Source organism: Eptesicus fuscus, chromosome 6 (assembly GCF_027574615.1).
Source record: "Eptesicus fuscus isolate TK198812 chromosome 6, DD_ASM_mEF_20220401, whole genome shotgun sequence".
In the NCBI taxonomy this organism is placed as follows: Eukaryota; Metazoa; Chordata; class Mammalia; order Chiroptera; family Vespertilionidae; genus Eptesicus; species Eptesicus fuscus.
The window spans coordinates 77,882,221-77,896,389 of NC_072478.1; the positions used below are offsets into that span (position 1 = coordinate 77,882,221).

At 41.0% G+C, this 14,169-nt stretch overlaps 1 protein-coding gene across 1 annotated transcript in view; it reads right to left on the reverse strand.

Annotated features, from left to right (window-relative positions):
- BRD8 (bromodomain containing 8) overlaps positions 1-13,841 on the reverse strand; it is a 40,026-nt gene extending 26,185 nt beyond the window's left edge. The window contains exons 1-8 of the mRNA XM_054717886.1: positions 13,532-13,841; positions 12,482-12,578; positions 4,822-4,891; positions 4,191-4,240; positions 3,855-3,977; positions 3,184-3,264; positions 2,709-2,773; positions 1,066-1,202 (exon numbers count right to left, since the gene is read on the reverse strand). Coding sequence (XP_054573861.1) covers positions 1,066-1,202; positions 2,709-2,773; positions 3,184-3,264; positions 3,855-3,977; positions 4,191-4,240; positions 4,822-4,891; positions 12,482-12,578; positions 13,532-13,550 — 642 coding nt within the window. The 5' untranslated portion in view covers positions 13,551-13,841. The remainder of the gene's footprint in view (positions 1-1,065; positions 1,203-2,708; positions 2,774-3,183; positions 3,265-3,854; positions 3,978-4,190; positions 4,241-4,821; positions 4,892-12,481; positions 12,579-13,531) is intronic.
- Positions 13,842-14,169: the final 328 nt, after the last annotated feature.

Consider the following 14,169-nt stretch of genomic DNA (forward strand, 5'->3'; position numbering starts at 1 on the left):
TCCAGCAGTTGACCAAACTTTACAAAAATAAAAGTTAATATCCAAAGAGAATAATTTCAGACCCAAGGGAAACTCTTAATTTTGTAACAAGAGTTCTCTGGAGAAGAGAACCAAAATAATTATGGTTTCAAATACCTCAGGATCCAAGAGTACTATCAACTTACTGTGTTGGATTTTTTGTTTGTTTTTTTAATTAACATTTAACTAGATCTCTTCCTCTTTTGAATCTTTTTTTTCCATGTCATATTTTAGGTCCCAGGCACTCCCTTCCAAAATATTAAATCACCACAGCTCTCAAACACCCACAGAAGTCTCCATACCAGTCTGGGGCTAGTAGGCAGGAGGCTGCCCTTCTTCAAGAGCTCTGACAGCAGAGGGGAGGGGGGTGGAGTTGCTTTCTGTCCAAGCATCTTTTTCTGGGGTGAATCATCTGTTACTGGGGTCATGGGGGCTTCTAAGGGTGCAGAGCCTGGAGGAAGGGTGTCAGGAATCCCAGGAAACGAGGTGACTGGGGTACTCGGCAAAGTCCCAGGGGTTACCTAAGAGACAACAGAGAACCTTTATCTGACTTCTCAAACTCTGAAAGGTTCCCTATTAATCTGGGTGGGTTAGTGTGTCTAACTATTATTGTTTTAGTCCTGAGTGGAGCTGCCCAGAAACCCCCTACCCTCCTGCTCTCAGCCACAACTTTCTTCCCCACAATTGTTTCTTTTACACCTACCCACAATGACCCAATCACTCCACCCAACCTACCTTTTATACAAACTCCTTACCCGCTACCAATATTATATATTACAAAACAACTGTTCCTTATTTCAGCATGAATTTCAAAGGACTAATACACTTATAATTTCTTGACATAGTCTTTTACCTATCTCTCAAAAGGTCAAAACCTCAATGTTTTTAGGTCCATCCTTATCTTAGAGCACAGAACAAGGTAGTCTTTGACATTCAGACCAAGAGAGGAAGTTGCCTCCAGGCCAAAAGTGATTTCCTCATCACTCAGCTCTCTGCTGGCTTATTGCCCCTTTGCTGATTAATTCCTGCATATGGAAATATACTCACCCCAGAGGTGGCCTCTTCCATAGTGGTTGCAGTCAAGTCCCCAAGTGGATAATCACTTCCTGGGGAGGCAGAATCTATAGGAGATCGAACCATCACAGTGGGTAACCTCCGAGGGGGTGTTTTTACTGCTTGACGAGCTAGAACATATAAGAGAACAATTTCTAAGTCTTCATGATTAACTAAATGAAACTAGATACTACTTGGCTATTATATAATAAAGGACAAATAGGTATAGTGCATTACTAAAACAGCACTGAGTTTGGATTAGAAAGCTATCTTTGTTGCGTCTGTTATTTTCATTTTCACTGTTATGTCCTTTTCACATTTCTAAATCTCAGCTTGATCTATGGATACTTTAGAATGACATAAAGCAGATAGGAAGGAATATGTATATATTTATTGCACATTTGCACATCAAATACTTTAGAATGACATAAAGTAGATAGGAAGGAATATGTATATATTTATTGCACATTTGTACATAGTATCATATGTGGTCCTTTCATGAAATCTAGAACTCATGGAATTGCTTTTGTTTTTTTCTTTTGGCCTATTCTGAGTAACTGTAGTGCTAAATTAAAATAAATTTTTGAAAAGGCTTTCTATAACACTTTTGGGAAACAAGAAAGCTTACCCAAGAGAAATTCTTACATTAAACAAATACCTTTTAATTTTTTATCTAAAAAAAGGAATAAAAAATGTTTTTATTGATTTTAGAAAGAGAGGAAGGGGGAGGGGCAGAGAGAGAGAAATATTAGTGAAAGAGAAACACTGATCTATCAATTGGCTGCCTATTGCATGCCCCACACCGGGGAATGAGCCCACAACCCGGACACGTGCCCTAACCAAGAATTGAACTGACGACCTTTGGTGCATGAGTCCAAAGCTTAACACCTCTGAGCTTCACCAGCCGGGCACATTAAGGAAACATTTAAACTATTCAATTTTCCCAAAGATCCTTGGAGTAGGAAAGTGGTTTAAACATCCCTCAATATCCTCAACAACTTATTATTAAGATCCTGCTTTTGCCCAGCTGGTGCAGCTCAGTGGTTGACTGTTAACTCATGAACCAGGAGCTCACAGTTTGATTCCCAGTCGGGGCACATACCCAGGGTTGTGAGCTCAATCCCCAGTAGGGGGCATGCAGGAAGCAGCCAATTGATGCTTCTCTCTCATCACTGATGTTTCTCTCTCTCTCTCTCTCTCCCTCTCTGAAATCAATAAAAACATTAAAAAAAAAAAAAAGATTCTGCTTTTAACAAGAAGGAAAGACCTCATGAGCTCAGAGCATGTATTCCTAGAATTACAAATGCTTAAGTTCCTCTCTTTATCCAGTGCCTGGGATATTCTCAATCTTTTTATAGGCCTTTGACTTCTAAAATCTTAATTATGTTCAATATCTTTATTTTCAAGCCTTTGTATCCTAAAAGGACACAGATCTAGTGAGACTTGAGCAGAGCTAATTTTCCAAGAGTTCTTTCCAAAAAACAAAGGGGTGTTTTTATTCTGATAAAAGAGATGACAAAGGAAAGTGTGCAGGTAAATTGGAATCAGTGGATTCTACATTATAAAATAGTTTTCAATTGTTTTTAGCATGCAATACTGTATAGTCAATCACTAAATAGTCACTAGGCTCAGCTTACCTTGATATGCAGCATCCGTAGCCTTCCTCTTTACTTCGGCCTCCTCTTCCTCCAATTTCTTTTTCCTAAAGAGGAAATTAAAGATTAGATCCTAGCCAGCTCTAGCTCCTCCACAGTTCACAGTGCCTAACAAGAAAATTATTTGCCAGGCTAGCAGTTTCTGGATGAAAGGGCTAAAAAGGAATCATTATCAGCAGAACAGGAAATTTTGAGTGTACTGCCTAACTACCAGTTCTTCATCCACACAAACTAAAGCCACTTTTAAGTTAGAACTAAGTTATGTTCTCACACTGAAATGTTCCATCTAATTACTTTCTAGAACTCATTTCTCCACCCACCGCCCCCACGCCAATACCAGGCCACTATGCAGCTTTCCCTTTCCAGAATCTCACTAAGTCTTAAAGGAATGGGAGGAGGAGGAAAGGGGGTAAAGAGAGAGAAAGGAGTATAAGAAGAATAATATAATGTAACCCACATTGCAATGTCATTGCAAAGCTCCTCCAGTCTGCTGTCCATGTGCCCGGCTTGAATTAGTTCTGCATCTCTTTTCAGTCGTCTGTAGGAAGAAAAAGAGGTAGACAGACTTGGGTTTTTTTAATCTGCTACTTAAAAAATTCTGACCAGCCCAGCCGGTGTGATTCTGGGGTTGAGCGTCAATCCATGAACCAGGAGGCCACGATTCGATTCTCAATCAGAGCACATGCCCAGGCTGTGGGCCCCCAGTGGGGGGCATACAAGAGGTGTCCGATTAATGATTCTCTCTTATCACTAATGTTTCTCTCTCTCTCTCCCTCCCTCCCTTCCTCTCTCTGAAATCAATAAAATAAAATCCTGCCCTAGCTGGTTTGGCTCAGTGGATAGAACCTCAGCCTGCTGACTGAAGGGTCCTGAGGTCAAGGGCACATGCCCAGTTGTGGTCTCGATCCCCAGTTGGGAGCATGCAGGAGGCAGCCGATCAATGATTCTCTCTCATCATTGATGTTTCTCTCTCTCTCTCTCTCTCTCTCTCTCTCTCTCTCCCTCTCCATTCCTCTTTGAAATCGATAGAAATATATTAAAATGTTAAAAATAAATAAAATCCTGACCAGTATTAGAAGTCAGTCTCTTTTGTCTCCCCCAATCATTTGGTATTTCTCTGAAAAGTACCTATATTTTTCCTGAGTTTCCTTTATCATTTTCTTTAGTTCCTCAACTCGTTCAGCAGTCAGTTTCCGAACAATGACATCTTCAACAGTTTCCACCACTTCTCCCTTTTCACCCCGTTTCCGTCTGTGGAAAATTAAAACATATACACATTTGAATAAGTGAACATCTGTTCCCATTCCCACTTGCTTTCTTTGAGCCTTTTCAACCACCACTAACCACAGATAACTTCTCCAATACTTTTATCACCCAGTATTTATAAATAGATATAAACCAGACTTCCTCAGTAAACACTCTCCACTAAAGAGATTCAGCTTGAGTGCCTGGTTTTGTACTTACTTTGGGGTCTCGGTAGTTTCTAGAAGTTCAGAGTACTGAGAAGCACAATGCTATGGAAAAAAAAGTGAAAGATGAGCAAGCCAGAAAAATTTCAACATACTAAAGTTTAGAGAAGGGAGACATGAATGTTTCTAGGAGAGCAAATTACTTAGCATCAAATCAGTTCAAAATAAAAAGATAACCTAATAGCCAATATTTATAGCTATTATCTACTGAGTAGTTACCATATGCAAGGCACTGTGCTAAATGTTTTATAGGTATTACCTCAGTTGAATCTTCAAAACAATCCTGAAGCAACTTTTATCTCTATTTTACAAATAAGAAAACTGAAGCTCATTGTCCAAAGTTTTCAAGTAGAGACATATTAAACCCAGATCTATTTAATTCCCAAGCTTGGGCTCTTTTTTTTACTTTTAGACATTATTTTTTGAAGAGGGGCTCTTAACAGTTATGCTACACTGACAATAGTAATTTGTAAAATGAGCATACTTGGATAGATAAGCAAACAACAGATAATGAAAAGGTATTCTCAACTACTTTCCCTCTTCATGGTATAAAAGCCTTGTGATTAAAAGGCAGGGAACCCACTTCACATCTCAGAGACTGCTCTAAAACTTGCTTAGGAACTTACTTTTTGAGAGAACCAGTCTGGAGGGCGGCCAGGTTCTGCAAAGGGTTTGATTGCTCTGCTAACTGATACCCTATAAAATAAGAAAAGCCTTAATACACACCAAACAGAAGGAAAAAAGAAGGGGGTGGGGCGGAGAGGAAAAGTACACTGACAGTTCAATGTTTGGAGTACAAACCTTGGAAAAAAAACTGCCACTGGGAGGTATACTATAAAATGTGACTATGGAAAATAACATAACTTTAAAGTCATTTAGAAGGAAAGAGTCATTGTTAAAGTTTTCCTAGGTATGTATTTCCTGGGTGAAGTGAAGGTATTAGAACCTAATAAAGCATCATTTCTGTTCATTTGGGGAAATATTTTTATGTTGATTTTGGCTTCTTAGAAAAGATCTGCCTTTTGAAAAGCCATTTATAATATAATACAAACCTAAAAATGTTCTTTTGATCCAAAAATACAGCTCCTAGTAATGTAATATAAGAAAATAATGTAACAGCCCTGGCTGGTGTGGCTCAGTGGTAGAGCATCAGCCCTAGCACGGAAGGGTCACAGGTTTGATTCCTAGTCAAGGGCAAGTACCTGTGTTGTAGGTTCATTCCCCTGCCCACGTTGAGTGCATGTAGGAGGCAACCAATGTCTTTCTCATGTCAATGTTTCTCTCTCTCTCTCCTCCTTCCTTCCACCCTCACTAAAAATCAACGGAGCCCTGGCTGGTTTGGCTCAGTGGATAGAACGCCGGCCAGCAGACTGAAGGGTCCCAGGTTCGATTCCGGACAAAAGCACATGCCTGGGTTGCAGCCTTGATTCCTGGTTAGGGCCATGCAGGAGGCAGCCAATCAATGATTCTCTCTCATCATTGATGTTTCTATCTCTCTCTACCTCTCCCTTCCTGTCTGAAATCAATAAAAAAATATATTTTTTTAAAATATATTTTATTGATTTTTTTTTTACAGAGAGGAAGGGAGAGGGATAGAGAGTTAGAAACATCAATGAGAGAGAAACATCGATCAGCTGCCTCCTGCACACCCCCCACCGGGGATGTGCCCGCAACCAAGGTACATGCCCTTGACCGGAATCGAACCTGGGACCCTTCAGTCCGCAGGCCGACGCTCTATCCACTGAGCCAAACCGGTTTTGGCTAAAAAAAATATTTTTAAAAAATCAATGGAAATAATATCCTCAGGTGAGGATTAAAAAAAAATTTAACAAAATAAGCAAGCACCAAAGTACAGTGTAGACTTGATCCAAATGGTGAATTGTTAGGGTATTCCTAAATGCCTGCAAAAGGACCTTTACCATATGCCTCTTTAACTCTATGAAATATTAAACAGTCCATAAATATAACCATGAAATATATATGGTGATATGGATATTTATAACAATAATATTAACTAAAAAAGCTGACAATTTTCTGCTATGAAGTAATTATACAACCTTTTAAAAAGTTGCAGGTATAGCTGAAACCGGTTTGGCTCAGTGGATAGAGCGTCGGTCTGCGGACTGAAGGGTCCCAGGTTCGATTCCAGTCAGGGGCATGTACATTGGTTGCGGGCACATCCCCGGTGAGGGGGGTGCAGGAGGCAGCTGGTCGATGTTTCTCTCTCATCATTGATGTTTCTGGCTCTCTATCCCTCTCCCTTCCTCGCTGTAAAAAGTCAATAAAAAAAAAAAGTTGCAGGTATAAAGATAAACATGCAAAAATGAAGAGAGTTGGACCGGAATGAGATCAAGAAAAATTGTAGAAAAAAGTGTAAAGGGGCTTCAAACTGTCTATTTCTTTAAGAAGAAAACATGACAAAATATTAAGATTTGGCCCAGCCAGAGTGGCTCAGTTGATTGTCATCCTGTGCATGGAAAGGTTGCCAGCTGGATTCCCAGCCTGGGTTTCTGGTTCAGTCCCAGATCATTGTGCATATGGAGGACAACTGAAGTTTCTCTCTCTCTCCCTTCCTCTTTCTCTAAATCAATAAAAATATATTTTTTTAAAGTGTATTAAGATTTGTTCTGTCCAGGTACTGAGTACATGGGCAATCTAGATTAATTATTCTCCATACTTCTCTATAAGGTGGAAATATTTCATAACTTTAAAAAGTTTTTAAATTTTATGTTAGGATAACAGTATCACAGAACACTTTTTAAAGGGAAAGTTAATTTTAACATTGTTATATGGATAAATAAATTTTGATCCATAATTTGTAACTTATACTGAGAAAAGTCCTAAATACACCAAAGATTTAAATGTTCAAAAACTTTAACCACTTAATCAATAAAGAAATTTAAAAAAAACTTTAACCATGAAAGTACTAGAAATCATAGATTATTTTATATTTCAGACTAGAGAAGAACTTTCTATGACTCAAAATCCAAGTGCTGTAAAAGAAAATTATTAACAAATCACATTTTTAAAATATTTAAATTATTTATTTTTATTGATTGATTTCAGAAAGAAGGATGGAGGGGGCAGAGAGACACAGAGACAGAAACACACTGAGAGAGATGGATTTGATTTTCCAATTATTTATATATTTACTGGATAATTCATGTATGTACCCTGATCAGGGATCCACAACCTTGGCATATTGGGACAATGCTCTAACCAACTGAGCTACCTGGCGAGGGCTTAAAAGTTTTAAGGTAAAAATACCACCATAAGTAAGTCAGATGGCACAAAAAGCTGCATCTCACACCTCAAATGATTAATCTCTCCAATACACAAGGAGCCCCCAAAATTAAAAGGATATAATCAAATAGAAAAATCAGTTTATAGAAGGAAATAAAATTGGCTTAACACATAAAAATATTCAACATCACTCATCACAGAATAAATGCAAATGAAAATAGAAAAATTATTTCTCACCTTTTATGATACTGTCAAAGATCAAAAACACAATATATGAACCAGGGCATAGAAAACAGATACTTTGGTATATTATCAATGGGAGTATAAATTGAAACAATCTCTGAGTAGGTAGGGCAATTCGAAATATTTGTCAAATTTTATAAACTCATATATTCTTTGATACAATCATTTTACTTTCAGTTTATCTTAGATAGAACTTATACATAACTATGCAAGATTGTATTTGTGTTAGCAAATGTCCATTAAGACAGTACCAGTTTATGATATATCCAAAAACAATACCATGCAGCTGTTTTAAAAAAAGCAGCAATAAGATAGATCCTGATATAGAGATATACAAAGACCTAAAAGATATAATATGCCCACTGGTGTGACTCAATGGTTGAACATCGACCCATGAACCAGGAGCCCACAGTTTGATTCCAGGTCAGGGCACATGCCCAAGGTGTGGGCTCCATCCCCAGTAAGGGCGTGCAAGAGGCAGCCAATCAGTGATTCTCTCTCATCATTAATGTTTCTATCTCTCCTTCTCCCTTCCTCTTTGAAATCAATAAAAAATATATTTAAAAAAGAAAATATATTTTTGTTCATATATACAAAATTAATGCCTAGAGAAACACACAAGAAACTGCTAACATGGGAAATGAGGGAGAAAGACACTGTACCATTTTGAACTTTGAACCTTATGTCTTAGTACTTCCTCAAAAAATAAATACCAATTTAAAATTTCAAAGTGTTTTCACGCTATTTTTCTAATAAAATTGTGAGAAAATATACAGATTAGATTGTATTCCAAACCAGTTTCCTTGGTGGTTTGTTTAAAAAAAATCAGTTCAGTCCTTGCCAGTGTGGTTCAGTGGTTGGAGTGTTGACCCAAGCACCATAGGGTCTTGGGTTCAATTCCCAGACAAGGGCACATACCTGGGTTGCAGGTTTGATTCCTGGTCCCAGTTGGGGCGTGTGTGGAAGGCAACTGATTGATGTGTCTCTGCTGTGGATGTTTCTCTGCCCACCCACCCCCTTCCCTTCATCATAGTTTGATTCCCAGTAAAGGCACATGTCCGGGTTGTGGGCTCAATCCCCAGTAGGAGGCATGCAGGAGGCAGTCCATCAATGATTCTCTCTCATCACTGATGTTTCTATCTTTCCCTCTCCCTTCTCTAAAATCAATAAAAACATGTATTTTTTTAAAAAGGTGTGAGATATTCTATGTAGCAGCTGTTCTTGCATCAAAGTAAATGGTAAGCCCCAAGACAAAATGAACCACACTAATTTGATAAATCTCAGATTTAACTTAAATATAACTCAACTCAAATATAAATTGAAATGATTTTTTTTTGTCTGTTAGCTTGTTAATCCTGAGGACATTTTTCCATTGATTTTGAGAGTGGAAAGGACGGGGAGAGACAGACATGGATATGAGAGAGACACGCTGATTGGTTGACTCCTGAATGCACCCTGATCATGGCCGGAGATCCAGCCTGTAAACCAGGTACCCACCCTTGACCGGACCAGAATCAAACCCGTAAGCTTCACTCCAAGGGCTGACGCTTTACCCACTGAGCCAAACCAGCTATGGCCCCACTTACATCTTTGAAAAGTTATTTTTAAAATAGATAAAGTGGCAGAAATACTAAAGGTAACCAGTAACAGTGCTTTTGTAAACTCATCTGAATGGTTCAAGTAGTAGAGACATAACATGTAAACACAAATGTGTATAGTAAACAATAAGGCTTAAGACAATTAAAATGGCCTTGGATCCTGAGGGAAAGCAGGGGGGGAAAAAGAGAAACGTTAAAAATGAAAAAGTGTATGTCCTAGTAGCAAAAAAATTGGAAACCACAGTCCTACTATTTGACACTTAAAAAGAAATACTGGAGTGCCAAAACAATTCAATGAAAGCATAGTCTTTCAACAAATACTGGGTATTGGGAGAGTGGATATCTACATGCAAAAGAGTCCCCTGCCTTAGAACATACATAAAATTACCTCAAAATGGATCCAGGATCTAACTATATAGAGCTAAAACTATAAAGCTCTTAAAAGAAAACATAAAATTAAATGGTTTCTTAGCTATGACACCAAAAACACAAGCAACAGAAGAAAAAAAAATACATAAATTGGACACATTAAAATGAAAAACTTTTGTTTTTGTAATCAACAATACCAATCAAGAATGTAAGACAATACACAAAAAAGGAGAAATATTTGAAAGTTATCTGACAAGGATTTGTGTCCAGGGTAAAGAATTCTTTTTTTTTATTAATATTTTATTGATTTTTTACAGAGAGGAAGGGAGAGGGACAGAGAGTTAGAAACATTGATGAGAGAGAAGCATCGATCAGCTGCCTCCTGCACACCCCCTACTGGGGATGTGCCTGCAACCAAGGTACATGCCCTTGACCGGAATCGAACCTGGGACCCTTCAGTCCCCAGGCCGACACTCTATCCAGTGAGCCAAACTGGCTAGGGCCAGGCTAAAGAATTTTTAAAAGTTAGTAATAAATATAAGTAATCCAAGGACCTGAACAGACAATTCTCCAAAGTAGACATACAAATGGCTAATAAGCATATGAAAAGGTGTTCAACGTTAGGCATTAGGGATATGCAAATCAAAACCACAATGAGGTATCATTACATATCCACTAGTACGGCTATAATAAAAAAGACAAAAAATGTTGAACCCACATTTTTATATATAGCCCATTATAACCCATATATATAGCCCAGCTGGTGCAGCTCAGTGGTTGAATTGTCGACCCATGAACCAAGAGGTCACTGGTTCGATTTCAGGTCAGGGAACATGCCCCAGTTTCAGACTCGATCCCTAGAAGGGAGTATGCAGGAGGTAGGGGATCTATGATGTTTCTCTCTCATCGATGTTGCTATCTTTATCCATCTCCTTTCCTCTCCCCCAAAAAACAGTAAGACATTTTTTTAAAAAGTGTTGAACATAGAGAAATTTGGGCCTTCGTTTATTGCTGGTGGGAATATAAAATGGTGGGGCCACTGTTAAAAAAAAAATAATTTTGTAGCCTGCAGACTGAAGGATCTCAAGTTCGATTTTGATCAAGGGCACATGCCTGGAGTGTGGGCTCAGATCCCCAGTGGGGGAGCATGCAGGAAGCAGCCAATCAGTGATTCTCTCTCATTGATGTTTCTATCTCTCTTCTCCCTTCCTCTCTGAAATCAATAAAAAAATAATAACAATTTTGCAGTTCCTCAGAAAGTTAAATATCGACTTAAAACAACACAAAATGCTCATCAACTGATGAACGGATAAACAAAATGTGGTATACTCATACAGACCATTATTTAGTCATACAAAGAAAAAGTACAAATGATACAAGAACCTTGAAAGTATTATGCTAAGTAAAAAAAATCCAGTCACAGAAGACCACAAATTATTTCATTTATATGAAATGTCCAGAATAAGCAATCTATAGAAACAGAAAGTAGATGATTAGATGAGGTGGAGATTTTAGTGACTGACAGTTGCACAACTCTGAATATACTAAATTCTGTGAATACATTGGTTTAATTTTATGGCATGTAAATTACCCTATCTAATAAAGAGGGAATATGCTAATTGACCCTCACACCATTACAAATATGGCTGTACCCACAGCCAATGAGAGCATATGCTAATTGACTGTCCCACCCTCAAAGATGGCGGCGCCCAGTCCCCTCAGCCCCGTTGGGGCGCATGCCTCCAGAGTCCCCCAGTCCCCTCAGGCCCCCAGCCGCCCAGGGCCGGCCAAGGCTTGTGCTGCCAGCAATGGCAGCAGCAGAGGTGTGATGGGGCATCGTCTTCCCCTGACCGCAGGGTCACCTCTCACCCCTGAGGGCTCCCAGACTGTGAAAGGGGGCAGGCTGGGCTCAGAAACACCCCCCCCCCTCCAGTGTATGAATTTTCACGCACCGGGCCTCTAGTATCTTAATAAAGCTATTATAAAAGAAACTTAGAGGCCCAGTGCGGGTTCCCTCAGCCTGGCCTGCGCCCTCTCACAATCCGGGACCCCTTGGGGGATGTTGGACTGCTGAGGGATATAGTAGTGCTTGAAGTGGCAGGAGGCCGGGGAGGAGCCAGAGTCGGGCGGGCACCACTCCAGGTCATCCCATTCCTGCTGGGCCTGCCACTGCAGCTCAGTAGCACTGCCTCCAAGGTGGGAGAGGCTCACGCTGCCACAGCTGCACTCTCCAGCCAAGGGCCCAACTCACTTGGGTCAGCTGAGCGGCACTCCCACTGCAGCAGCTCCTGCATTGTCTGCCCCTGGTGGCCAGTGCGTGTCATAGCTACCGGTTGCTTAGGCTTTTATATATAGAATATATATAGAATAGAGGTCTGTCCCTTCAGTCCAGCCTGCACCCTCTTGTGGTCTGGGACCCCTTGGGGGATGTCCAACTGACGGCTTAGGCCCGCTCCTTGGGATTGGGCCGAGCGGGCCTAAGCCGCAGTTGACATCCTTAGAGCTACTGAGGAGGCAGGAGAGACTCCCACCACCACAGCTAAGCTCGCAGCAGTGAGCAGGGCTTGTGGCTGAGTGAGCTCCCCTTGTTGGAGCGCACTGACCACCAGGGAACAGCTCCTGCATTGAGCTCTGTCCCTTGGTGGTCAGTGTATGTCATTGCAACCTGTTGTTTCCCACTGATAGGGTCAATTTGCATATTACCCTTTCATTATATAGGAGGATACTGCTTACAGGTCAGTATGACTAATTACAGGAATCCACTTATGTAAAAAAAAAAAAAAAATGCAACAATTTTGAAGACCCAAGAAACCAGACATCCGAAATACCTTACCAATTTTGATCCCCACTCCTCATGACAGAAGATGCTAAACACAGCTTCTCTCGGATGGACCATGGTTCTGTGGGGCCACTACTCAACAGCTTGTGTTCTGAAAGGAGAGAAGGTTTAGAAGCAACCACTGAGGCACTAGTTCTTGGCCCCAAAGGGAGGTCTAAAAGCCTAATACAAAACATCCCAGCTTGTAAGGACAAAGTGAGCTCTATCACCAAATCTTGATTTTCACCTCGCTAGTAAAATATCACCACTCGATGGGTGGTACCTATTCACTGCTTGCGAATTGCAATGAGTATCTGGTAAAATATTTAATTTCTTCATGACTACCCTGCTTTATGAAAAATAAATAAAAAACAATGTCAGATTAAGATAAAGCAGTTCTCCCAAAAAGCCGTTTTAATAATACATACTTTATCCCAATTTGAACTCCAGGACTTATTTCATTTCTCAGGATTCCAAGTAGCCACCCCCTTACAGCACCGCCTCCTTCTAAGCATAAACTTGTTTACTGTTTTCAGAATCTCCCCACCCCCACCCCCCTTCAGTTGTCGGGCCTAAAAGATCTTGTCAGTCCACAAAACAGAGGAAAATGGCTGAGGTGCAAGAGACGCAATCTCCCTGGTGGCAGAAAAAGCTCACGGTTAAAATATCCTATTTCTCTGTGTCAAGAGAGTAGGAGCCCACAAACGTTGGTCCGAGTGTGAATGGCTCTTTGAGATGCCGGCCACTCGGTATGGCTCACAACACGTCTTGGTCTGCACGCCGAGTCTCTAGAGCAGCTTTATCATTCACTCCACACAGTTCCCAAACACGCAAGGATTTGCTGAGCTGCTTCTTTCAAATCTCCGCGGCCGCCCTAAGACACAAGACCCTACACTTTTCGACCCCCAAACACTGGCCTTCCACGACGCCGTCGAGCGAAAGTCTCTGAAGACTCTGGGCTCTCAGGCAAATCATTGTTTCCTACTCCCCAAGCGTGTGACAGAAACCCGGTGCCCGGCCTCGGCTCTACAAAAGCTTTCCACGCACAACAGCACAGATACTTACTGCCCGTCCCTGTCGCCATCTTGGCCCGAAGTCTTCAACCCCCGAGGGAAGACCGCTTTGTAGGGCCGAAACGTGGGGGAGTCTGGGAAATAGTTGGGGCGTTTGTTCGTGTGTCTCCTGGGAAATGTAGTCTCCCAGCCTAAGACGAACAAGCGTCTGAAACCAGCTCTCTTTTGCGCTCCTGAGAAGGAACGTGCTCAAGGACAAAGGATGAGGGCTGAAACCTCAGGATTTCCTTTAGCGTTCGTGGGAAATAAATGCTTAGGGTTCAAGGAAAAGTATTAAGCGGGAAGAATCCCACGGTACTCAACTCCAAACTCCGACAGTTGGTAACCCGGACGCACATTAGAAAGGAAAGGTCAACCCGGAACAAACCGTTTCCCAGTTTTACCCGCCCCCTTTCCTTGCGCTCATTGGTAGGTGAAGGCTTCTCTATCTGATTGGCGGACGAAGGCAGCGCGTAATTTAAAACATTGTATCAGTAACAAAGGTGCACCTCGTGGGCGGAGTTTTGTTCTATAAAGTCCGGGTTCGGCGGCGGGGTGTGAGTGGGCCGGTACTAGACGGGGAACAGTGTCGCGTCTTCGGGTGAGTATGAGGTTGTGCTGGAGCCCAGCTGGGGTACCGGCTCTTTCCCT